This window comes from Amyelois transitella, chromosome 19, assembly GCF_032362555.1.
Source record: "Amyelois transitella isolate CPQ chromosome 19, ilAmyTran1.1, whole genome shotgun sequence".
Lineage (NCBI taxonomy): Eukaryota > Metazoa > Arthropoda > Insecta > Lepidoptera > Pyralidae > Amyelois > Amyelois transitella.
In genome coordinates, this window is record NC_083522.1 from 9,569,548 (window position 1) to 9,597,535 (window position 27,988).

Below are 27,988 nucleotides of genomic sequence, written 5' to 3' on the forward strand. Positions count from 1 at the left end.
CAGCATTAAAATAACGATTTTTTTAAATATTTTCGTGATGCTCATATAACAACGGTTATTTATAACGGTTATGGTGGGGGTGAGGTATTATCTACGGATGCGTGATATCTGGGGATTGCCTAACTACCTTAACATGGGTTTCGTTCTATTCCTCCTACATCTAACTCAGCTTATTCCCTCCGCACTTTAAAACTCCCATTCACATTTGCGTGTCTAGTTCATGGTCAGCCACTTACTCCCGCTTTCCGGGACAATTTTTTTCTCAAATTAGACCGATCTTCGCCAAACTGTAGCCGTTTTATGATTATTATTTTATCCTTGAATCCATTGGGTCGTATATAATCCTTGGCGTAATGATATTTTGATTGAATTGTTGAACTTCAGGCAAAAATGGCTATAGTGTATTTGTAATTGTTCTCGGCAACTTTTAGAAGTATGTTGACTTGAACATTTTTCTTAATGTAATTAGGGAATAAGCATCTAATTCGTTATATTCCGACGAGGTCCAACTGCAACGCCATACTGGTCTTGAACCTAAATACCATTTCTTCGTTATGATAAGTTTATTTCTTTACCCTAATGATCTATGGCGCGCGGTCTCTGAATAATTAATACTTAATCCTTCTTCTCTTGGTTCGGAATGAGTTTTATTTTACACGTATATTTCATCAATCGATTGCCCGTTCACAAGTCCCACTCAAATCATTAAAAAAATTTCATATATTTTTTAATTTGCTGATTGCACATGCATAATGAGAATTTGCACACTTATTTAATATATTTTAAAGCTTTGTACACATCAGAGGCCGAAAGAACCGCGCACCGTCACTACCGTACGTCTTACCTGTTTATATCGCACATGGCCGAACCATATTAGCTTTAAATACACATATACACATCAACGTCAAGATTTAAAGTTTATTTATTCCGCTATCACTGAAAATTACATACATTATATTGTATACTTGATAACAGAGTTGGTCGGAGCGCCGCGCGGACGACTATAAAAATATTTCACTATAAAAAAATAAAATAAAGATAGATAATATCAATTGACTGAGAACGTTTTGCTAAAATAGACATTTCTATAAATTTCAACAACCTAATAAACGTTTGAAATAATGATAACCAGATCTGCTACCTACGCTATGTCTTATATAGTATCATCTTACAGTAATTATATTGAAAAAATACAATGTATCAAGAACGTTTGGTCGAACTAAAATTGTATTCCGCGCGGCGCGCCGAGCCGCAAACAACAGCGCCTAAGAAAGAGATAACAACTTTAGGATAATACCCATAAACACACTGGTATTCAGTTACATTACATGTTTACAATTAAACCTATCACCTAAGAGAGCGCTGTATCGCGATGACAAAAATCGATATTTTTTTAATAATTTTCTATCACGTGATTGCAAAATCCTGAAATATCCTTTGTCGTCGGGACACAGAGAGTCTCAGCCCAAAAACTGCTTGTTGAGACATTTCCTTGTGAAGTATTGTTTATTGTTTTTATTTCTCAAATGTCCCTACAAGAGTGTGCTTACGCCGCAAATACACTCAGCAACAATGACATATAATATATTAAGCTGGCTTACTCACTACGGATATCTAAAGTAAATAGCAAATGTTACTTTTCACTCGTGATTTCGAGCAAGTAAGTACTTGTCGATTGTTACCTAGTGTATTAGAGGCTTTAATAACATATTATTGTTTTTATTTTTTTGCGACGCGTGCACGACGTGCGTACGACAAAAGCTAGTGTTGTCGTTCTACTTAAAAACTACCAAATGGTAGAAATTTCATACATTTACAGCAACATTTTTTTTTCATTTACACACATTTTTCTTGAACATTTAAAGGATGAACCGAAACGCAGTAAATAAATGATAATGCGAAGCTAAATGCTGCATCTTTTTCACTCACAAGTTCGCACACTAGTGTTAGAAAGAGTCAAGTACAGCGAATAAGAAGGCACTACAGATTATAACGCGCCGCGCCAAGCTACCGTCCAGACTTGCCATATTTATTTATTTTTCTTACATTTAACTTGTATTTTACATATATTTTGATTGTTGCGACATTATTGACTACCAACTGACGTACCATGCGTCTGTATCCGCATCGAACATTCTGCCAACATAACAACAATAAATACAATTGTACTTCCACGCACATCCAATGGAATTTATTATACAAAAACAAAGATTTATACAACATACGCTAAGCAACGAATAATAAAGTATACACATCTAAAAATGTACAATTAACCAAATAGTATAATGAACTATTCTGCGAAATTAAATATACATGAATTGTACAGGAAATCGGTTGATATTGATCTGATTTTTATGTATTTAGACGACATCTTAATTCAGTTAAAATATCTTACGAAACCTTAGATTTTATAACGGTTGAGTGATGAAGATTTCTTCACATAATAGTGTTACTTGCCATGATTTGGCTACACTTACACCTAATTAGATATGTCTAATTAGGCAGTATATTTTACATTGCAGCTCGGATTTATTATATGAGATAAGAGATGCCAACGAAAAACCTATTTATTTACTTAGAAATTACTTTGAAATGTCGCATAACTGAAGAAACATAATGTCATGCTACAAATAAAAATATTACAGAAAAGGCAACTCAAAGTATTGTTATGGTGCGTTGGAGTAATATACAAATCGACTGTTTAATTATAAACTATGATGTATAAACAGTTATTGGACCCAGGGAAATCGCAACAAATAAGTCGGTCTCTGGAATTAGTTGATTAACTAGGATGATGTTTCTTCCGTCCCTCCACATAGCTCCTACATTAGGCTTATCCTCCAAGCCAAATAGTTCCTACATTTGTCTATTTATTTTTATTAAGTTTAATTGTTTAAGCTTTATTAAAAGCAACATCATGAACTCTTGTACCGAACTTTTATAGACCAATACTTTACTAATTTTTGGACATATCAAAATGTATTGCAAAAGTAAAATTTCGGTATTGTTTTAATTATTTCCCACGATTTCTCTGCGGCCATCTCTAAGTAATTAAGATAAATTTATACAATAATAGTGAAGCTATTAGGCCTCGCGATCAATATAATTACACAACGTTGGCGTTACATACAAAAATTAATTATTTACAAAACGCGTATACTTCTAGCTCGACTATGTTTTATAATCGCTAATCAGTACTTTGTTTAATTACGTTCTGTCAACATGGAAACTAAAATATACTCGTAAGCAAAATATCCGAATTCTTACAAAAAGGTTCAGGTGCGCTATCAAATTTTCTACGGATTGGAGCACATAGCCTGGCGGAAGATTTCCATTTTGACGAGGCCGTAAATTCGCTCCCAGAAACTCTCAATCGATTGAAACAATGTGTAAAATTAATTTCTCCAAAAAAAAAAAAAATTATTCGAATCGTTGCATTGTAAACTTTAAACATTTTGAAAATCAACCAATTTTTGTATGCAAACGCGAATCACATCGGATAAGTTTGGACCGCTATTCATCCGACAATTTGCCGTAATCAAATTGACTAGTCATACATTTTAGTTACAATAGGAAGAGTAACTGTAAGTCTAGAAAAGGTACTATTGCGTACTGAGTCTTTAGGAATTAAACTCAAATATTTCAAGAAAAGATGTAACTTATAGTTAAAGGAAATATTTTTTATATACCTACCTATCTTTAACTATTTCTTTCGTTATAAATTTATGGAAATTATAATTGATAAATGACACATCCTCATTCTGCTATCTAATGTAATACTGCAGTACATTATTATTATTTAATAATATCATTTAAAACCCAACTTATTTTGATTGAGATTTCCAATATAAATATTCATACAAACAAGACTTACAGCTACTCCCTGTACGTACGTGCCACGTGGAATGCGGAATGAATCTCAAAACTCCCTGCCTCCTATTGGTCAGCTGATATAACGCAATCGTACACTGCTTGGATACACATTAAATATATTAATTTAAACAGCTCGCAATCAATGGAAAAAAAATGTCGTTCGAAAAATTCGAATTCCGAACAGTGGACGACCGCACAAACGGCTTTACAAAAATGCATTGACTCGTTGACTTACCGAGCATAGACAAGACCACAGACAACCGACCACGTGATCACTTCTCCTGCCTGGATATTGCTAACACAAGCTGTAATTCTGCGTCTTCCTTTTGTCTTCTCTTCTCGGCTTCTGCTTCCAGCCTTTTTGACTCTTCCGCGGCCCAGGCCCACTGCTGCTCCTCTGTCGGTAAGAATTCAGTGCTGCGGGCTTCCAACGACGCCTTGGCCTTCTTCTCCTTATTGTGTTTACTCCTGCCGATGCCCCCTATCGTGTTCACCAACGATCTCGCGTATTTCACGGGCTTTGGCGATTTCTCCTTCTTCGACGGCAAAGTGTTCGCGAGCCAAGTTTCGTTCAAATTTTTATTCTGGTCCGACCCCCAATCTGACGCCCAGTTTTCAGATTTATTCGCCCAATTGTCGGTCTTCCAATCGCTGGATGACGAGTTCGTGTTTTTGCTGTTGGTCGACCACGCGTCGGATTTCGTCTGCGTCGGCTTCGCCCAGGCGTCGGATTTGGTCTGCGCCGGTTTGGTCCAGGCGTCGTCCGCCGCCCAGTTGTCGTTGGGCCACGCCGCCCACGCGTTGTTGTTTTCGTTTGTTTCTGGGAGAGCGCTGATGGCCGTTGTTCTGTGGTCAGATCTGGTGGAGAAGGGATCGTAAGCCACGGGGGGGGCGGACACGCGGCCGCTCCGTTTCTCGGGCTTCGAGAAGTTTCCGTTGAGAGTTGAAGAGAAGAAATTATCTGTTTCGAATCCCGCCACAGAGGTCGGTCTTTTGGAGTCTGTGACGTCAGCGAAGGGGTCTTCAATGTTGAAGGGGTCTTCGTATCGGTAGTCTTTGAAGGGGTCCTCGGTGAAGTCCATGGAGGAGCTGGCGCGGGTCTGGACGAACAAAGCGAGTGGGGTTAGCTAGTGTGTAAGGGGGGGGATATAGATTGTACGCACGTGTCGCCGCCGCCGCGAAGTCCTTAGCGCTGCAATGTGGGGGAAGCACAACACTGTGGTTAGCATGTTAGTGATAGGTGAGATGATATGGTCACACAACGCTTTCAATCATTGTATTTCAATTAAAACAGATATCAATTTTATATTTCGTATAGGCATGATAAGTCGACAAGAAAAACTCAGCCCGAAAGAATATTTGATTGATGATAACACGATACTGACCATAGCACAAAGTTGTGTGACCATGATATATAGAAGTATTATTGTATTATACAATTAATTATTGTTAATTAAAGAAAAGAAGAGGATATTTATAAATAAATAAATAAAATGAAATAAATAAAATGTTAATGAATGTAGGGAGAATAAACAAGCGCTGAAATATTGTATCTACTTTTGAAACTACGAAAAAGCATAATCGTGCAAATAAAGTTTTACATTAATACTAAAAATTTGCTTAATTTTTCACAATATGTTTCGAATTTTGTGTCAATTATATTACACGAACTGTTCAAAATCGTATGGGGCACTGGCCGCAAAAAGAAAAAGTATATTTTTAATAAAAGAACAATGGTGATCGTCAATTGTTAATTTTCACAACAACGATTTAAGACGCAATAAGTTAGGATCATTTTTATGTTTTAAGTTTTATATTTTAGTTTTCTCTATTTTTACCAACACACAGTATTTTATTTTTACATCCCGACTTAATTACCTAAACACAAGACGAGAGACAATTTTCATTGACTGACAAGTTAATGAGCATTAGACACACTCACATATTTCTTGATCCTTAGGTTTTAAAACCCCAGATCTACATATCATTTATCAGCAGTGGGTCAGCATGAAACTTGTTCAACTTCGTGGTATGTTTTTTTTAAATTCAATATTGGATTAGGCATTTGTCTTTCATCTCGCCTGATGGTAAGTGACGATGAAGACTAAGATCACACATGCCTATCCAAGAGTATATTTTGATGCGCCATTTAATTAAACTTTAGTCGCTTTTTACTACAAATACAGAAAACAAATAGGTAAGCAGACAACAAATTAATAATTATATATTTTTGTAAAATACGTTGACTTACATAGTTGTAGGTAATAAAACATATTTAATATTATCAGATAACGTTAAATATTGATACAAAGCTGATAATTTTATTATATGTAACAAAGCCACATACTATAAACTACGGTGAACATGCAATGAATTATGACAACAGAGAAACGTGCAAATGAATGTAATTAGAAAAAGCGGTGAAGCTACGGAACATTATCTAAAATAAATGTATGAAGACACACAGCGAACGAGTTGCGTACAGTGGCCTACAGAGAAACCTGACCCCTCCTCTGGTGATGCTTCCTTTATGAAAAGGTGGTTCATGTTTCTATAAAGTTAACTGTACGTACGAAGGCAAAGTTATATCCGTTAAACCCGCGACTCACTAAGAACCTCAGTGTATTTTGTACCTCACTGTTGCACTAAACTTAAGTAATTTATTCGACATCAACCAATGTTGTAAAACTAAAAGATACGACAATTATTAAGTGATAATCGAGATATTATTATTTGAATTTGATGTCGTAAGAAAAATTTTAATTGTAAAAAGAATATTGTTTTTGTCAAACTAAAAGCAATAATTAAGAACAACATTATGTATATGATGTAGCTGCGCAGAAGTTTTATTATATGGCGCGAAATTATTTGAACGGTTGAGCCTATCAGAGCGCGCTAATTGAACCCGCGAATTGAACTGTTGAGCGAGATTGCAGGAGACATTTTGTTTTTGGATTTTAATGTATTTGTAATAAGGTCTTATCTTTCCAAAAAAAAACATCCCTTTATAATTAGTTAAGTGATAAAAGAATAGCATGCAAGCAGAGAAAGTAAAAATTGCAAAATAAAAAAACCTACAAAATTTAGTTCATCTAATAGGCAAGAAGCACGGACACAATATTGATTGAATGACATATATATATTTTTTTATTCATATCATAAAATTATCTTTACAAACCGCGTCATAAAAATTCGAAAACTTAAACCGTTGCAATAACATTATTAGTTTATAGAAACATCGCAAACATCAAAAGAGTGCCATTTAAAGCAAAAGCGAGCTAAGTGTAAAAGTACAATTGTATATAATGTGTAACATCATGTAAATGGCAAAATTCGAACACGCCCATTGGCTAAAATAAAACGCGAACCACCTATTGATATGTGACCAAGGAATTGGATGTTTTTTTTAAACAATACCCTCCCTTGATAAATGTACGAAAACTGGAATTAATACGTAACAAACCAATTTTTTTACGTTTGGACAGAGTGAAACTTGCATTATTGACAACTTGAAAGAAATCACGAATTTGTATGAAATTGCATTAGTGCCATCGCATTACTACTAGGTGGCGCTGATCAAATCACATACTAATTCGCGTTTATTTGATCGATGCGTTTGATCGAGTTAAACACGCACTAACCCCCGTGGGGTTTCCAAATATCTATTCGCTATTGTGTAAGGTATATCCACAAAATCCAGATGTTACACATCGTGTACAAAATAATATTTATAAAAATAATACTGGTATTAAACGCGCACATAACATATTTTTATTTTAGTCGCTCGATGGCCACGTATCATTGTAACATGATTCGAAGCGTCCGAGATGAAATAAAGGTACGTTACGTGCACGTTTAATACCTGTATTATTTATAATTAGTATAATGCAAAGCGATAGTTCAAAATGTGCTTTTATCTTAATGAGGTGATCAAACTTTGGCTTCATACATGTTTCTTTCACTGCGACGTTAAATAAAAAAAAAAAAAACACTATTTTATAAAAACAGCAAGCAATTTCATGCCGACAACGGGAGGGGGCAAATAAACGTGGGTACAATCAAAATAAAGGGGATAAAATAATCTGAAATTAAAATATTTTAGCTTATATTTAAAACACTCTTGAGAAATTTGTTCCAAACGTTTATTTTTTTTTAATATAAAAATTGTAATTGGAACAGATTCCTTGTACAAAATAGACTGTCATAAAAGAAAAATATTCTATGTACTAGTTTTATTCAACATATTTAGCATCGTCCTATATTTTATCACAGCTATAAGCTATACTTCTGATATCTTTTAACATACTATAAAAAAATACAATATGGGGTTCGAACCCACAATTACTACGCCACAATTGTGATTTTTGTGTTATAAATTCACATTGTCTTCACTTTCGCTTTATTACCAGCTATTTTTAAAGATAGTGAAAAAGGTAGCTTTTAAAATACCTCAATATAAAATGTTTATCAAGCCTTAGTGTACAGTCAATCAATTTGAATTTGGAACGTTTCATTTTTGAATTTCAACGTTCATAATGTTTCAGTGTATTCGAGACTGTTGGCCCCGTCTACTCTGTAAGGGATACCGACATAATTATATGTATGTATAGTTATCATTGTTAGTGAATAGGCCCACAAATCGGAACCGAAGAAATAGAGTAGATAATGTGTATATGTAAGTGTGTGTATCTGTGTGCGCACGCGCACGTACCTTGTGCGCGGCGGGGCGCGGCGGCGCGGGGCGCGGCGGCGGCTGCTTGGGCTTAGCGGCGGGCCGCGCGGGCGCGTGCAGCACCGCGAACGGGTCGCTCTCCCACGCGGCCTGACAAACCAATTCTACATTCAGATGTGGAACACTCAATGGGGTATACGTCGTATGGTTCTCAATAGAGAATTTAGAGAAAGGAATGAAAGTGAACGCAAGTAAAACTAAAACACTGGTTTTGAAATTGAGAAAAGAAATGACAGCATGTAATATTTTGATTGAAGGAGAAAAAGTTGAGCAAGTGAAAGAGTTTGTATATCTAGGATCAAAGTTTACATCAGATGGCAAGTGTGATAGTGATATTGAAAGGAGAGTGAACGCGGGGAACATGGTGAATGGAGCTATGAGCAGTCAGAAACTATCCAAAAAGGCTCGACTGGCTGTGCATAGGGGCGTGTTGGTCCCGACATTAATGTATGGGAGTGAAAGTTAGGTATGGCAAAAGAAGCACGAAAGCAGAATAAATGCAGTAGAAATGAGAGCGTTAAGGAGTATAATGGGTGTGAAATTGAGTGACCGGATAAAAAACAGCGTGATAAGGGAATGTTGTGATGTGAAAGAAGATGTAGTTACAGGAATAAAAAAGGGTATGTTAAGATGGTTCGGTCATGTGGATAGGATGAATGAAAGCAGGTTGACTAAGCAGGTATACAAGGAGAGTGTGGAGGGAAAGGTCGATATTTGATTTGAGGTTAGACCAAGAAAATCAATTGTTTAATTGAACTATTGACAAATGTGTCTTTTGAACTCACGAGTTTACTTAAAAATGCCTAAAAGATCTTGGAAAAGAACGCTGTTAAACAATCTAACTTCACGAAGCCGCGACTCGTCTCAAGAACACCTTAGAGAAAATCGTCTTAAAATACAAACAGGTCAGGTTTCGCAAACTTCGTGCATAGAGAACTCATTTCTAGAAAACCTTCATGAAAATAATCACATTTCCGCTTGTCCCACAGGTGTTTCTCAAACTTCACACAGTGATGAATCATTTCATAAAAACCATTATAAAAATAATCCAGTTTCCGCTCGTCCCACACGTGCTGCTAAAGTAAGATGTTTGCAAAACTTGACTAATATTAAAACACGCTCTACCAAAAACAAAAAACCGAGCAAAGCTCGGGCAACCAGGTACTGTATATAATTATATAGGTATGTATAAAACCTGCGATTTGGTCCACGCATTCATATCAGTCAATCAGTTTGTCAGTGTCCTAATTTTGTAAATAATGAAAAAAAAACTCACATCGTTGCTAGGTTTATTGTCTGTAGAAGCGAAAGCGTCGCCCGCGAACGGATCCGCGTTCGACGCGAATGGATCCGAACTGAAGCCGTCCTGAAAACATACCGTAATACATACATACATATGGTCACATCTGTATCCCTTGTGAGGTAGACAAAGCCAACAGTCTTGAAGTGACTGATCGGCCACGTTCAGCTATTTGGCTTAATGATAGAATTGAGATTCCAATAGTGACAGGTTGCGAGCCCATCGCCTAAATCCCAAGACGCTATCAGCCAATAACAGCAAACAGTCTAAAGCGCGCCAGCAAAGATTTCACGGATTGGAGCATAAATACAAACTCTGACATCACATCAGCCTACAGAAAAATCTTCACTTCCGAATCATCGCACCCGCTACATACTCCTACTAACATTTATAAAAGCGGGAGTTTGCAAGAATGTGTGAATATATGGATGTGTAGATAATAGATTTACATAATACCTGAGCGGGTTTATTCCCGGACGGCGCGAAGGGATCATTGGGAGTGATCGCTGTGGAGAAGGCGGATTCTTTGAACGGATCCGCGCCGAACGAAGATCCGTTCATTGACGCGAAGCCGTTGTTAGTGGATTCTGGCTCCTCCTGAAAATATCCATTTTTATAATTATAAATGTGAAAGTGTGATTGTCTGTCCTTCTGGGGCCTGAAACGTTGTAAGTCATACAAGCCCGTCAGATGAAAATATAATTAACTGCCCCGGCGAGGTGCGCGGCGCTGAACTGCGGCTGCAGCGCGAGCTACAGCCAGGAGACAGCAGGGGAGAGCACTGACCAAGGCGTCGCTGGGCGTGGCGCCGCGCACGGCCCGCGCGAGGTGCGCGGCGCTGAACTGCGGCTGCAGCGCGAGCTACAGCCAGGAGACAGCAGGGGAGAGCACTGACCAAGGCGTCGCTGGGCGTGGCGCCGCGCACGGCCCGCGCGAGGTGCGCGGCGCTGAACTGCGGCTGCAGCGCGAGCTACAGCCAGGAGACAGCAGGGGAGAGCACTGACCAAGGCGTCGCTGGGCGTGGCGCCGCGCACGGCCCGCGCGAGGTGCGCGGCGCTGAACTGCGGCTGCAGCGCGAGCTACAGCCAGGAGACAGCAGGGGAGAGCACTGACCAAGGCGTCGCTGGGCGTGGCGCCGCGCACGGCCCGCGCGAGGTGCGCGGCGCTGAACTGCGGCTGCAGCGCGAGCTACAGCCAGGAGACAGCAGGGGAGAGCACTGACCAAGGCGTCGCTGGGCGTGGCGCCGCGCACGGCCCGCGCGAGGTGCGCGGCGCTGAACTGCGGCTGCAGCGCGAGCTACAGCCAGGAGACAGCAGGGGAGAGCACTGACCAAGGCGTCGCTGGGCGTGGCGCCGCGCACGGCCCGCGCGAGGTGCGCGGCGCTGAACTGCGGCTGCAGCGCGAGCTACAGCCAGGAGACAGCAGGGGAGAGCACTGACCAAGGCGTCGCTGGGCGTGGCGCCGCGCACGGCCCGCGCGAGGTGCGCGGCGCTGAACTGCGGCTGCAGCGCGAGCTACAGCCAGGAGACAGCAGGGGAGAGCACTGACCAAGGCGTCGCTGGGCGTGGCGCCGCGCACGGCCCGCGCGAGGTGCGCGGCGCTGAACTGCGGCTGCAGCGCGAGCTACAGCCAGGAGACAGCAGGGGAGAGCACTGACCAAGGCGTCGCTGGGCGTGGCGCCGCGCACGGCCCGCGCGAGGTGCGCGGCGCTGAACTGCGGCTGCAGCGCGAGCTACAGCCAGGAGACAGCAGGGGAGAGCACTGACCAAGGCGTCGCTGGGCGTGGCGCCGCGCACGGCCCGCGCGAGGTGCGCGGCGCTGAACTGCGGCTGCAGCGCGAGCTACAGCCAGGAGACAGCAGGGGAGAGCACTGACCAAGGCGTCGCTGGGCGTGGCGCCGCGCACGGCCCGCGCGAGGTGCGCGGCGCTGAACTGCGGCTGCAGCGCGAGCTGCGCGGGCGAGGGCGCGCCGCTGCTCAGCGCCGCCACGGCCTGCGAGATCTCGCGGTGCTGCTCTTCCAGGTGACTGATTTTTATGTTCGCCTGAAAAGGACATACACACATACATATAATCGCGTCTGGCAGACAGAACCAACAATCTCGATCAAGCTAGGTCACGTTCAGCTGTTTAACTTTATGGCACTTAGCGGCAAGGAAATGAAAAGAAAAATTACGATAAATTCAGTACCCACAGATCAAGCAACATACATACATAAAATCGCCTCTTTCCCGGAGGGGTAGGCAAAGACTACATCTTCCCACTTGCCACGATCTCTGCATACTTCCTTCGCCTTCCTTCCTTCATCCACATACATAACTCTTCATGCAAGGTCGGCGGTTTCGGGTACTCTTGACCTGACCCTTTGCCAGGACGTCCTTAATTTGATCAAGATACGTTCATCTAGCCACTCCGACCTTTCCCTCCACACTCTCCTTGTATATTTGCTTAGTCAACCTGCTTTCATTCATCCTCTCCACATGATAAAACCATCTTAACATACCCTTTTATTCCTGTAACTACATCTTCCTTTACATAACAACATTCCCTTGTCACGCTGATCCTTATCCGGTCACTCAGTTTCACGCCGATCATACTCCATAACGCTCCCATTTTTACCGCATTTATTCTGCTATCGTGCTTCTTTTGCCACACCTACCTTTCTCTCACATACATTAATGTTGGGACCAACACGACACTATGCACAGCCACGCGAGCCTTTTTACACAGTTTTTGACTGCTCATTAAGTCATGCAAAGCTCCATTCACCATGTTCCCCGCGTTCACTCTCCTTTCAATATCACTATCACACTTGCCATCTGATATAAACTTTGATCCTAGATATACAAACTCTTTCACTTGTTTAACTTTTTCTTCTCCAATCAAAATATTACATGCTGTCATTTCCTTCGCCATTTCAAAAACCAATGTTTTAGTTTTACTTACGTTCACTTTCATTCCTTTCTTACTCAAAGCTTCATACATACAGTTAACCATCTTCTGTAACTTTTCGGCTAACGACACTAGTATAACCTGACTGACGGCACAGAGCAGACGTTTGACGAATAACTCATTCATCCATCCACTTTCAGACTCTTTCAAATCTGTCAAACAACTATCCATAAATAGGTTGAACAGCCACGGTGACGCAACACATGCTTGGCTAACACCTTTCTCAATCTTAAACCACTCAGTGTGCGCTCCGTTTAACCTGACACAAGCACTCGAATCCTCATATAAAGATATCAGTGCTCATAGAAAGTGCTGACCCCAATTCATTCCTCTCTACTCTGTCATAGGCCTTTTTATGGTCCACTAATGAGCAAGACTTTTTGGCTCTTGGACAAAAACTTTTCGGCTATGCATCGCAGTGAAAAGATTTGATCCGTGCATCCCATTGCCTTTCGAATTGTTGCATTACAGATAATATTGAACTTGAACATTGAATCAGTAGCGGAAAGAATACTAATGAATTAATCTGAAGAAACATACTTACCTAATAGAAAAAAAAATTACAAAGGGGGAGTTCTTTTGCGGTAGCAAAAAGTTACCTACAGAATGTACCAGTAAATAATATTGTTGCACGTAGAACACGTAGTGCACACTCAGCGAGGTCACCCCACTTGTTACGATGTACCTTAGTATATTACTTAGTATTTGACGGCCTCCGTGGCGCAGCGGTAGTACGCTTGTCTGTGACACCGGAGGTCCCGAGTTCGAATCCCGGCCAGGGCATGATGAGAAAAGAACTTTTTTCTGATTGGCCTGGGTCTTGGATGTTTATCTATATAAGTATTTATTATAAAATATAGTATCGTTGAGTTAGTATCTCGTAACACATGTCTCGAACTTACCTCGAGGCTAACTCGATCTGTGTAATTTGTCCTGTATATATTTATTTATTTATACTCGTATAAGCTGTTGGTTAATCTTAATAATTCATGCATTAAATAATTCTCATATTATTAACTGGACTTTGTGGTTTAATTCACCATCGCCAAAGTATTGTTCATAGTCTATACAGGGTGACTTATAATTCAACTGCATAAATTTAACTGGTAAGTGTACTCATCTAAAGGATATTTAAAAACGTTTAAAAAAAAATATCGGTTCATATTTCAGAAAGTACAAAAAAAAAAGTATCAAAATCCACGATCCTAAATACTTCATATCACCCCGGCCGGCGGAAAAGCAACGCATAAGATTCAGAGGTCAACGACACAATTCATTGAGCTGAGCGATCTCGACAACTCTGTACTTTACTTGATCTTGATACTAGAAAAATAATTTATTTTTCAGACATTTATTTACATGTTTAGTTTTAATTTCTTTTTGTAGTATTGGTCTTTAATAAAGCGTATGACGTAGATTTTGAGGGTTCTTTAAATGTGAAAATGATGACGTTTAATTTAAATAAAAATAGGCTCAAACGGCTCAGAAGCATGGGTAGAGTCTATGTTTAAAAGGATGCAGTTGTTTTAAATGTCACCCTGTATATGTTTCACCTTCTCTTCCTGTCAATATATCTAATATAGCTACATACCTGACTGACAGCCAGCACAGATCGCCTCAGCATAGCGGTGAGCGAGTCGCACTCCCTCTCCGCGTCGGCCACCTGCTGCTGCAGCTCCTTCTCCCTCTCCCGCAGCGAGTTGGCGGCCTGCCTCCTCGCCGCCACCTCCGCTTCCGTTTCCGCCGCGGCCGCCTCTTGGGCGGACACTTGCGAGCGGAGTTTGTCCACCTGATTGGTGAAAACGGGTGATGTTTTATTCATCGGTGCCGTGTGGTTCCCGGCACCAATGGAAAAAAGAATAGGAGCATTCCATCTCTTCCCCATGGACATCGTAAAAGACGACTAAATAGGCTTATAAATTTGGGATTCCTCTTTTAGGCGATGAGCTAACAACCTGTCACTACTTGAATCTCAATTCTATCATAAAACTGAACTGAACGTGGCCTATTGGGTTTCTTATAGACTGCTGGCTCTGTCTACCCCGCAAAGGTTATACATACATAAAATCACGCCTCTTTCCCGGAGGGGTAGGTAGAGACTACCTCTTTCCACTTGCCACGATCTTTGCATACTTCCTTCGCTTCATCCACATTCATAACTCTCTTCATGCAAGCTCGGCGGTTTCGGGTACTTTTGACCAAAGGATATAGACGTGATTATATCTATGTATGTATATTTTAATGGCGTATCGCGTGCGTAGTACGCAATATAAGTCAGATCAACCCCCGTATGGGAGCTGATGATATTGACGTGACCATATGTATGTAAGTAATCTATTGTAGGTTTACCTGTGTTTTTAAGTCATTTAATCTCTTTTGTGCTTCGCCTTTTTGGTTTTCTAACTGTTTTAATGTCGCCGTCAACGTGTCCAGTTCGCTCTGAAATAAAAAAAAAGATATTATAATAATTCCAAAATGCAATAAAAATATTAAATTATAATTTTAAGACTTATCAAAGTTATACCATTAAATTCTCAAATCATGACGTTATTGAAAAAAAAGTGCAGTTTGTTACCGCTTCTTCTGCACTGACGACTAAGAACACCTAGAAGCGCTCAAATTTCTGAACGTAACTTATTCAAAGTGTTCTTAAAGGAGTCATTTGCAACTTATGACTTCCACCTCCCGCACTATCTCTTCCATCTCCAGATTCTGTGAGGTCCCAGGTTCAGTGCCGGTTCAGAACCTCACCTGCAGACTGTCAGCCTCCCGTCAGCCTCCAGGGCGAGTCTCTGGGCAAAGCGAAGCTTCCTGATATCTTCTGTTCCTAAGGTCCCAGGGTCAGTGCCGGTTCAGAACCTCACCTGCAGACTATCAGCCTCTCCCGAGTTGACGGCGACCTCCCTCTGCTTGGCGGCCACGTCGGCCTCCAGGGCGAGTCTCTCTGGCCAAAGCGAAGCTTCCTGGTATCTTCTGTTTCTAAGGTCCCAGGGTCAGTGCCGGTTCAGAACCTCACCTGCAGACTGTCAGCCTCCCGTCAGCCTCCAGACGAGTCTCTCTGGCCAAAGCGAAGCTTCCTGATATCTTCTGTTCCCAAGGTCCCAGGGTCAGTGCCGGTTCAGAACCTCACCTGCAGACTGTCAGCCTCCCGTCAGCCTCCAGACGAGTCTCTCTGGCCAAAGCGAAGCTTCCTGATATCTTCTGTTCTCAAGGTCCCAGGTTCAGTGCCGGTTCAGAACCTCACCTGCAGACTATCAGCCTCTCCCGAGTTGACGGCGACCTCCCTCTGCTTGGCGGCCACGTCGGCCTCCAGGGCGAGTCTCTCTCTGGCCAGGGCGTCCACCTCCCGGGCGATAGCTTCTAGTTCAGGAGTGGGCTGGGGGCCCAGGTTCAGCGCCGGCTCGGTCGATTGCTGTGAACAAGAATCAAGGTAATTCAATATTGAATGGCTAAATGATGGAATTTATTTTCAGACTAGCTTGTGCTTCCCGGCACCATTAGAAAAAAGAATGAGACCACTCCATCTCTTTCCCATGGATGTCGTAAAAAGCGACTAAGGGATAGGCTTATATACTTGGGATTACTGTTTTAGGCGATGGGCTAGGAACCTGTCACTATTTGAATCTCAATTCTATCATTAAGCCAAACAGCTGAACAAGGCCTTTCGGTCTTTTGTTGACTGTTGGCTCTGTCTACCCGACGGGAGATATAGACGTGATTATATTCTATGTTAAGTTTACTCGTAACTATTGTTAACGTAATTGTAACGTAAACAATGCAATTTGAATTGTTTCGCCAAGGATTTTTCTTAATATAATTAGAAATATAAATATATACGGGACAAATTACACATATTAAGTTAGACTCGAAGTAAGTTCGAGACTTGTGTTAAGTGATACTAACTCAACGAAATATATCTTAAACTCACATTAAGCAACATCGTATCAAAAATAAAAATAAATTTACAATAAAAAACAATGTAGCACTTTCCACAGAGAACAAATTTAACTGAACATATATATTTACATTTTTTTACACTTCAAGTTTATTTTTAAAGTATTTATATGCGTCGACGCATTATTTCATGGGCAATTAGTCACGCCTTTGTTTATAAATAGCGACGGCGGCTTATCTACTCTATTTGCATATTTTCCGATGTTTTCACTACACTTTTATACTTTACGACTAAGATATAATACTTTACAAGTAAAAAATAATTTTACGCGGCGATATTTTAAGATACAATTTATTACATGCATACATAGGTAAATCACGCCTCTTTCCAGCAGGGGTAGACAGACACCACATGTTTCCACTTGCCACGATCTCTGCATACTTATTTCACTTCATCCACATTCATAACTCTCTTCATGTAAGCTCGTCGGTTTCGGATGGAAAGATGTGGTCTCTGCCTACCCCTCCGGGAAAGGGGCGTGATTTATGTATGTATGTAGTCAAACTCAAAAAAGGTGGTCCTTAGTTTGACCTGGCCTGACCTTAGTTTAGTCATATGTATGTGTATGCATGTAATGTATGTATATATGTATGTATGTGATAAATGTACATACATACATACATACATACATAAAATCACGCCTCTTTCCCGGAGGGGTAGGCAGAGACTACCTCTTTCCACTTGCCACGATCTCTGCATACTTCTTTCGCTTCGTCCACATTCATAACTCTCTTCATACAAGCTCGGCGGTTTCGGGTACTTTTGACCTGACCCTTTACCAGGACAAATAAATTAAATTACAAATAAATAAATAATAAAAATAAATTTAATTTAAATAATAATAATTAATGACAAATAAATTTAATTTAAATGTACATAATGTTTGTATTTGTCCGAGATTATCTCGCGTTCCGCTGAACCGATTTTGATGCCTTTTTCCGGAAAGCGTTTGTTTAACTTAAGAAAAGCTTTTAAAAACCAAACCTACTTCAAGAAAAGAGAATATCGATTGGAGGCGTTTCTCTTTTTACAAAATTAATTCGCTACATGCTCAAATCACATAATGTCCTCTAAACTTTTTAGCCTACTTTAAAAAAAAAGGTGTGTTATTGTAAAAACAAATACCTGTCCGGGTCTACAAGATGGCGGCAGCATGTTCTCAGCGAGGGCGGCGGGCGGCGGTTGCCCTGACAGAGCCCTCTTCACCAGCCACATCGCCAAGCTGAACTGTTGACGGGATAGTTTGCCGACGCTGTCCGTATCACAAAGAGCCCTGGAACAAACAGACATACATACATATAATCACGTCTATATCCCTTGCGGGGGAGACAATGAAACAAACAGAGACAGTTTCAACACTGATCATGGAAGTAATTTATACATGTAGGGACCATTATAATGTGTCAGCACGACTCATATAGCAACATACATTTTAGCAAAGTTCAGAGGCAAAAAAATCTTATATATAAAATTCTCGTGTCACAATGTTTGTCTCCATACTCCCCCGAAACGGCTTTACCGATTTTAACCAAATTTTGCATGCATATTCAGTAGGTCTGAGAGTCGGCTAACATCTATTTTTCATACCTCTTATTGATAAGGTTTGTCCACACTTGACATTTTTTTTTGCCTAGAAATTACTTAAAAATTATTTATATGGCAAAACAACGTTTGCCGGGACAGCTAGTATATTGTAATTTTTGCTAGAGTTGATCATGTAAAAGTATTAAATTAACAATGCTTTGATGGGTGTATAACACAATTTACACGGAAATACAAAATGGTATTAATCTATTATACATGTACATATCTTCTTCCTACTAGTTTTAGTCCCGGTTGCATCCTCACCACTCTGGAGAGGAGCCCGGGGTATGCCTGCAACCATGGCTCCTGGATTGGATGAGTCAGGTTTTTATACGAAGCGACTCCCATCTGACCTCCGCAACCTTTGCAGGGGAACCTGCCCTTATTGTATCGATCATGGTGACACATCCAGTTGCCTGAACGTGCAGGTTTCCTCACGACACTTTCCCTCACCGTAAGAGCATCGGTTAGTATTCAAACTAATGTACATCACTTCGAAAATAGTCATTGGTACATGGCCGAGGTGGGATTCGAACCTGTGCCTTTTTGCACCACACGCATTCTTAACCGGGCACCTTACCAATACGACCGCCGAATATCATACACAGTATCAAGAAATAATAGTACATAATTATAAAATATCTTATTCCACTGAAACAGTACAAAAAATGCTCAATATTTCCATAGAACACCATTGTGCCGTGTGGTTCTCGGCACCAATACAAAAAAGAATAGGACCACTCCATCTCTTTCCCACGGATATCGTAAAAGGCGACTAAGAGATAGGCTTACAAACTTGGGATTCTTCTTTTAGGCGATGGGCTAGCAACCTGTCACTATTTGGATCTCAATTCTATCATTAAACCAAACAGCTGAATGTGGCCTATCAGTCTTTTCAAGACTGTTGGCTCTGTCTACCCCACAAGGGATATAGATGTGACCATATGTATATATGTATGTATGTATCTTATTCCACTGAAACAGTACAAAAAAAAAACTGCTCAACATTTCCATAGAACACCCAATCGAGTCACAATCGCTCACCATATATGCGCAAGAGTGGCCTGCGGCAGCCCCGTGTCCAGGAAGGTCTGCTTGATCTCGGCGCCGGACACGAACCCGTCGCGGTCCGCGTCCGCCGCCGCGAACTGCGCCGCGAACTGCGCCTGCTCCGCCGCCGACACCACCCACTGCGGGTCTGGGGGGGCAGGGGGGTCAATGTCGTCACACGGCACCAATACAAAAAAGAATAGGACCACTCCATCTCTTTCACATGGATCAATCAATCAATTTATTTGTCAAACATAGATACAAAAATACAGTTGTTGAATAATAATCCCCGCAAGGGATTTAAACGTGATTATATGTAACTTGGTATTTTGTTCGCATTATTGACCTTATTTGTTTAGCAACTACCCTTATTATTAAGTTTATTGGTATGATGACTTGTTACTTCGTGCCCCAAGTCTTCACATCTGGACTACCAACATTCACCAAGTAGTCCGCTATCATCCAGCGGCTTCTTGCTGGATCTCGTGTCTATAGGTCAACCCACGACCACTCTTAACTTGTAGAACTAGTCCAAATAAAGTTTGTCTTTGTTATATAATTTTTTTCACCACAATGTTCGTACTCCTATTTCCGTACTCCTCCGAAACGGCTCGACCGATTCTCATGAAATTCTGTGAGCATATTGAATAGATCTGAGAATCGGCCAACATCTATTTTTCATACCCACAAAATGCAAAACAACGTTTGCCGGGACAGCTAGTAAATAAATAAATAAAAACCCATCTTACCCGGTCCCGAAGGTAGTTGTGAACCTATGAGCGTCATGGTGGTACCAGAACTAGAACCACCCGTGGGGATGAGGGGAGTCGCAGACATCAGTGGTTGTGACGGCGCCGTCGCTGTGGGGGGCTGGAATTAAAATTATTGATGAGTCTTGAATTCACTTTACTCATTTCAAGTTTGAATATCATAACTATACAAGGTGACATTTAAAACAACTGCATCCTTTTAAACATAGACTATACCCATGCATCTGAGCCGTTTGAGCCTATTTTTATTTAAATTAAACGTCATCATTTTCGCATTTAAAAACCCTCAAAAACTACGTCACACGCTTTATTAAAGACCAATACTACAAAAAGAAATTAAAACTAAACATGTAAATAAATGTCTGAAAAATAAATTATTTTTCTAGTATCAAGATCAAGTAAAGTGCAGAGTTGTCGAGATTGCTCAGCTGAATGAATTGTGTCGTTGACCTCTGAATCTTACGCGTCGCTTTTCCGCCGGCCGGGGTGATATGACGTATTTAGGATCGTGGATTTTGATACTTTTATTTTTTTCGTACTTTCTGAAATATGAACCGATATTTTTCTTTTAACGTTTTTAAATATCCTTTAGATGAGTATACTTAACAGTTAAAGGAGATGGCCCAATTGAAGTATGGACGACTGCCCTGGAATGTATACACATAACAACTATTCTTATATAATCTTGAATCACTGTATATTCATATTTTGTATGAAAAAAGTTTCAGGAACTTGTCAAATGTATACAATCTTAAAAATAAACTTCCTCATTTACTGGCTCAATTAATCAACAAACTTCTTATAAAATGCTTTTTTATTCAGGAGTTTTTACTGTCGCATACTTAACTAGTCTGGTGCGAACATGAATCAACGTACCATTTCAGTTTGTATTTATTTGTGGTATATAAGTGGTACTAGTTGTTGCCCCGATTAAAGAAATATATATTTATTTGTAATGTATGTGAGAATTCTATCAACACAAACAACAGCATGTATTCAAATACGCTCTGAACTGAACATATAGTAGATTTTTTTCTAAATATTTATGCAGAACTAAATGTATAACTAGTTGCAACAGATATGATACAGAAAATGAAAACAAAAAAAATATGATTTACTACTAATATTTTCAGGAGAAAAAAGTACTCAAATAAAAAACATTGTTTCAAAGTGCGATTCATTTATTTGGACATTTATTTGTAAAAGCTGGTCTAGAGAATGAGTCACCGTGGTTTTATGACAGGCGATGCGATAAGCAATCCATCACTATTTCGAATTCTTGATTTAACTATACGCCCCACCAACTTAATAAATGTGACCTTTGTGTTTTATGGCAACAGGTCTGTCTATCCCCCAAACACGTGAGACTATGATGTATGCTAATCCTAAAAATCTTACTTGTCTTTATCTCTTAGGCTATACAGAATCTAAGGCCATATTTAGCAAGACCATGAAGCGTATAGTTAAAAACAGGAAATCAAAATAGTAATGGATTGCTAGCAGCATCGTCTATCATGATACACCCATTTGATTAAGGTTTAAGGGGCTCCCCTATGTGAAACCAGTGCCACCGCCGACTAATCATCATTACTCAAAACAAAATAAATAAACAATTATAAATAAGTATCAGATAAAAAGCACAACAAAACAACGAACAGAAGAACGAACGAGTGACGTCTGAGCGATGTTCAATTGACCAGTGTTGCCAGAAGATCATCATCAAATCGATTTTTAATAAATATATATTTTTATCGATTTAAGTAACACAATCAATTCCAAATGTACAGCAAACAAATCATTTTTAAAGTAAAATATATAGATTGTTATTAAATATACCTAAACATATTGAAGCGGTCCCAAAATAACGCTTCCTACTAAGCGTATATACTGTACATGTTCATAAATATCGATTAAATCGAAATCAGTAATCGTACGGGAAGTTAATAAAAACCTTTTGAATGGCAACACTTAACTCGTTGCTGTAAAGGAAGCCATGAAAGGAAGTGAAATAAGATTAAGAATCTTTTATTAAAGAAAATCATTTTGACAAGTTCTAGGAAAAAAATTAATACGTGATAATTAATAAATTAATATTTCAGTATTATAGGAAAATAACATTTATGTATACATTTCTAGGGCAGTTTTGGGCCATCTCCTTTATGCAGTTGAATTAAAAGTCACCCTGTATAAAAACTTATATAAGATTCAAAAATAATAGAATGCTTGCGACCAGATTTAATACAATTATATTTTTTTTACTAGCTGTGCCCGCGACCTCGTCCGCGTCCGCTTCGGTAAGGAATAATTTACCCCGTTTTTTTTTTACATTTTCCATTATTTCTTCGCTCGTAATAGTTGCAGCGTGATGATAAATAGCCTAAAGCCTTCCTCGATAAATGTTCTATTCAACACAAAAATAATTAATTTTTTCAATTCGAACCAGTAGTTCCTGAGATTAGCGCGTTCAACATACATACATAAAATCACGCCTCTTTCCCAGAGCGATAGGCGGAGACTACATCTTTCCGCTTACCACGATCTCTGCATACTTCCCTCGCTTCATCCTCATTCATCTTCATGCAAGCTCGGCGGTTTCGGGTACTTTTGACCTGACCCTTTACTAGGACGTCCAAACAAACAAATACTTCAGCTTTATAATATTAGTATAGATGTTATCTCCACTCACAGATGAGAAGTCCAGCAGCCCGTCCAGCAGCGCCGCGCTGTTAGAGGCGTGCTGCGCATGCGGCGGCTGCGGGCGGGGCGGCGCGCGCGGCTGCGGGGAGGGCGGGCGCGAGGGGGGCCGCGAGGGGGGGCGCGAGGGGGGGCGCGGCGGCCGCGGCGCGCGCAGCTCCGCCGGCAGCGCCGTGGGGATCGCGTGCTTCTCCAGCGCCTTGTACACCAGGTGCATGGCCTGGCGACACAGTATACACACATACATATCACTAGCGGGGTAGACAGTCAACTTCACAGTCTCACGCGCCAACCACTGGAGTCCATAGAGGCTGTTGCAGTGGTGTCGAAATTAAAGTATACTACATACATAAATATGGTCACGACTATATACCTTGTGGGGTAGACAGAGACAACAGTCTTGAAAATACTGATAGGCCACGTTCAGCTGTTCGACGTTAAGATAGAATTGAGATTCAAATGGTGACAGGTTGCTAGCCTATCGGCTTAAAGAGGAATCCCAAGTTTATAAGCCCGCTAGTCGCCTTTTACGACATCCATGGGAAAGACATGGAGTAATCCTATTATTTTTTTCTATTGGTGCCGGGAACCACACGGCACAATAGAACAATGTTGACTGAGCAGTTAAATACATTCAGTTGCCTTAATATGCAGGTTTCCTCATGATACTTTCATGAGAACATCGTTCAAAATCTATTTACAAAATTTTGAGTTTTCCACAAAAAAACAATAACATACCACCATAAACTCGTGCCTGTCAAGCATTCCATCTTTGTCCTGGTCTGCGAGGTCCCAGATCTTGCCCAGAGTCTCCAGAGGCAGCTTCGACTCCATCAGCACGCCTTTTACCTGAAATCAACGATAAATATTACATACACACATATAGGCACGTTTATTTCCCTTGCGGGGTAGAAAAAGCCAACAGTCTCGAAAAGACTGCATTCGGCTGAATGATGAAATTGAGATTCAAATAGTGACAGGTTGCTTACCCATCGCGTAAATGAGAAATTCCAAGAATATTTCAAAATAATTTTTTTTTTGCATATCTTGAGTACAATAAGTATTATAAGTATGGAATATAAAGTATGGAAATAAATTAGATTTATTTTCAAAATAGAACACAAAGTATCGCTTATTGCCAACAACATAACTAACATCTAATTATATCTACTACCGCTTCCAAAGCGCATGTGTAGAATAAGCTGCGGAACAAACCACACTGTAGCATATACATACAATAAGGCTCCCTATAGTCTATGGTCTACGAGTCTCACCTTGTTCCCAGCTATGAGCCCGTTGTTGGGCTGCAAGGAGTCAAACAGCTGGCTGTATTTGTCCCTCTCGGCGGGTTTGATGCTCCAGTCGTTGGCGGGCGCGAGCGGCGCGGGGGAGGGGGCCGCGGGCCGCGCGGGGGGGTGGCCCGCCTTCGGCAGCTCGCCCTGGGGGTTAAAATAAAAGTGTATGACATAATCATATTTTTTTATCTGAGACAATATTATTATTGAACAAACGAGTGATGCGAGTGAGGTGAAGTAAACCTTTCTTATATGTTTGTAACGGTGATAACTTACAAACCGTTGGACCGATTTTAATGTAATTAAAAATATATGTAGATTTAGTCTATATACATTTTTAAGTGTAAAAATGCCGTGTTCTTCCCGGCACCAATTCCCATAAACTTAGGATTCTTTTTTTATGTGATGGGCTAGCAACCTTTCACTATTTGAATCACAATTCTACTAGGCAAGGGATAAAGACGTGAATATATGTATGTAATTTTAAGTTTGTTGGGCATTCATTATTTATTACTACGAGGCTATTTCATTGATGAATCAAGGTCTACTAGCAAACAATGATAATAACAAGATGTATCTTCTCTCTTTCTTTCTGTTAACTTGAAAGTTAGAGAGAGGACGGATGCTATCTTTACAAATAAAAAATAAAACTCACGACTTTAGGCGGTGGCGCGTCCATATGTATGTTGTTCATGTTGATATCGCGGCCGGATTGGGCCAGCGCGACCAACTTCAGCGCGACGAACAACCCTGGCTGTGGACAACACACATTAATTTATATTACAGTCATAGACATACTATGACCTAGACTCACAATGCCTCTGAAAGCGTCTAAGTAAACCAATTGGACTGTCCGTTCAAAAATGGATCTTAACATATATCACAATAAAGCATGCAATCGTTAAATATAAATCTAAATTACAGAATTTATGCTTTATTGCAATATATTAAGATCCTTATCTATAAAAGACAGATATAAGTTTAGACTTCTATCTATGAATCTTATACAAGTATGTAGTTGATCTAAGCTTTTATGGCCTAAAAAAGCCGACAGCACTGTTGTGTTGGCCACTTGCAAGAAATAAATAAAACAATTTATAACTAGAACCTCTAAGTCGTAAAATAAAACTTACACCCTTCTAGATTCACCACAAGAAAAATAACCCTTTCCTTCTGAATAAAAAAGTTGGTAGAGCCACAGGGTCTTGAAATTACCTTAATGGGGTCAAAATGAATTCAACTTCCTAGAGCCTGATGTCAACTCATGATCTGAATGTGAAAAAGTTAGATGCTAACAAGAAATGCACAGTTATGATGAGACATTGAGAACCTTCTGCATTTTTGAAGGTCGTTTGAAAACATGTAATTATACACAATGTGGCGTCGCGCGCAGATAACTTATCACTGCGCCTGGGCATCCGCAGTGTTACGCTAACCGCGTCAAAAAAATAATATTTGTAAATGATTAAACTCCGAAACTAATAAAAAAAAACTTCAGACTATGAATTTCCATCTGTTATGATTTGAATTGTAAAATCTCTTTATAGTGCGAATTTTATCATAGCTTAGTAAATAAACATTGGTTCAATACCTGAAAGAATTTTAGATAAAGAAGTTACATGAGAAAAAAATCTGATGAAACAATTGAAAAAAGATTTTATCTCACTGTGATAATACAGGTATCAATTTGAGTGACAAATCTTTGAATGTAAGCCTAGGACAATATGATAACAATTTAACATAAATAGAAACATGCTATCAAACATCACAATGTCCCATGTATGTAGAAATTGCTGTGACACGCGACGTCGTCTGCGTGAACGAAATATGAAAACCTCTATAAATGTTATTCCAATTGAAATTTAAATGAAAATTTGTTAAAAAACATAAAAATGGTTTGCTGATATAGAAAAGCTTTAAAGTAATAAAGCAGTAATTCAAAATTACCAAGAATTATATAAGGAGGCAATAAAAGAAATATTCCCATTTTATCACCCTACATTGGCTTTTAATAAAGTTTTATTAAGCAACATATAACACAGAAACCTAAGTGGACTGAGATGCTGAAAGACAGTCACAGAGGGTGACACTGAGAAGGATACCAAGGACTAAATGGTTAGATGATCAATGAAGCAGAGGATTGGTGTGTTTTGAAACTATGTTAAAAGTATGATTAACTGTTTTGCTAAACATCCTTTAACTTTAACATTAACATCTTGGTAACAGTGGTGGGATACAAACTGAAGTATTTTTAGTGACAGCAGGGGATCAGCATTTACTAGAGAAAATAAATTTAAAAAAAAAAACTTACTTTATCCAGATATCCCTTGCCAGTGGGATCGGAGAGATCCCAGATCTTGCTGAGGACGACATCGCTGAGCTGTGACTTCTTGAGGAACCGAGCTGCCTCCGGGGCCTGGATTGCCCCTGATCCATTTGGATCCACCTAAAAATTATGTTAAACAAATTTAATAATTTTTCATCGAATAACATGGATAATATGAAGATATGTTTTGAAGACAAGTGGGAAGGTTAAGCGGAAGTCTCTCTTTTTCTGTTCCTTGCATTTGTTAATCATAGAGAAGTCTATTTAATCCTAATACTGTGTTATACTTTCAAACAGTAAAAAATAATTTTTAAAATTGGTCAATTAAATTTGGAGATATTCACACTTCAGTAATAAATAAAATTGGTGACAAGGCCTCAGTTTCCTACAAATAGTTATAAAATTATTTAATATTAACTATTTATCAGACACTTATACTGAATACCTACACTGATAAACTTTTTGGACTATTATTATACTGGTATTTAAATACTGGCAAACAAGACTTATAACACAAAAGTAGTTAATTGTTAACAACACCATGAAGGTTGTGTCAATGATATGGTATTGATTCACAGGCAGGCTGTAGCTAATTGGAACTCATTACTTTATAAATATTTCATCTGCATTCAATGAAAAAAAAATGTGATTGAGCCCAATTGGAAATTAATTCACTCAAGTTTTGGCAATCTTCCCAAATAAATCCAGGCTTTAAAATGTGATCAATTCTTGATTTTATGATATGACAAAATCTTATAGGAAATTTCTACATATAAATTTTAAATGACTAGTTTTTGTTAATCCATTATCATAATGATTTATCTGCTCATACGCTAACCGGCAATATATTGACGATCTTCGTCGTATCGATCATACGGCGGTGAACAGAGCAAATTAACACTAATATATTGTTACTTACTTGGTGATAATATGCTTCGTATATAGCACTGTGGGTCCCTGCCACCTGCAATTGTTCAAGCCACATATTGGATAAAATAAATAACACTGCATTACAGAATTATTTTGAATGGGTGTGACATTACTACACTGTCCATGACATTCAATGTTCGCGCAAAAATATGGTAAACCTCAGTAAATTGCTAATAATTTTTTGAAAATATAACATGTAGAAACACAGTTCTTTATGTTGAAAAGCAACTTTTCAACGTAAATTGCAGTAATACTGGTTAATTTCTATAAACTGGGATCAGCGTAATCCCTTCACTGTAGCACACTTCGACATTAAATATTTCAGTAACACGATTATTTATCTGAAATGTGAAGAACAACTTTTAAAAAATAACTAATAAACTTTATGCGCGGATATTAAATAGTACAATTGACACAGTTTATCTTAGTAAATTTTATTAAAATCCTACCTGAGTAGGAGAAGGCAAGGCAGCCATTTTTCACATCTCTTCAGTCGACCAATCAATAGCTGTCACAAACAATAGACTT

General features: G+C 39.6%; 1 protein-coding gene across 2 annotated transcripts; it reads right to left on the reverse strand.

Annotated features, from left to right (window-relative positions):
• Positions 1-236: 236 nt before the first annotated feature.
• LOC106136419 (epidermal growth factor receptor substrate 15-like 1) lies at positions 237-27,980 on the reverse strand. Of its 2 annotated transcripts, XM_060949580.1 has the most exons (18): positions 27,910-27,980; positions 27,450-27,494; positions 26,516-26,650; positions 24,860-24,958; positions 24,184-24,348; positions 23,648-23,758; positions 22,902-23,129; positions 20,195-20,315; positions 19,440-19,593; positions 17,937-18,084; positions 16,101-16,268; positions 15,206-15,295; positions 14,448-14,645; positions 11,782-11,949; positions 10,362-10,502; positions 9,882-9,971; positions 8,585-8,695; positions 237-4,973 (listed from the first exon to the last, which is right to left on the reverse strand). In XM_060949580.1, the coding sequence occupies exons 1-18, from the start codon at positions 27,934-27,936 to the stop codon at positions 4,146-4,148; spliced, it is 3,027 nt and encodes a 1,008-aa protein (XP_060805563.1). In that variant the 5' UTR covers positions 27,937-27,980; the 3' UTR covers positions 237-4,145. The 2 variants fall into 2 exon arrangements, with proteins under 2 accessions (XP_060805563.1, XP_060805564.1); XM_060949581.1 differs by lacking the exons at positions 26,516-26,650; positions 27,450-27,494; positions 27,910-27,980 and adding an exon at positions 25,420-25,592.
• Between the last annotated feature and the right edge of the window lie 8 nt (positions 27,981-27,988).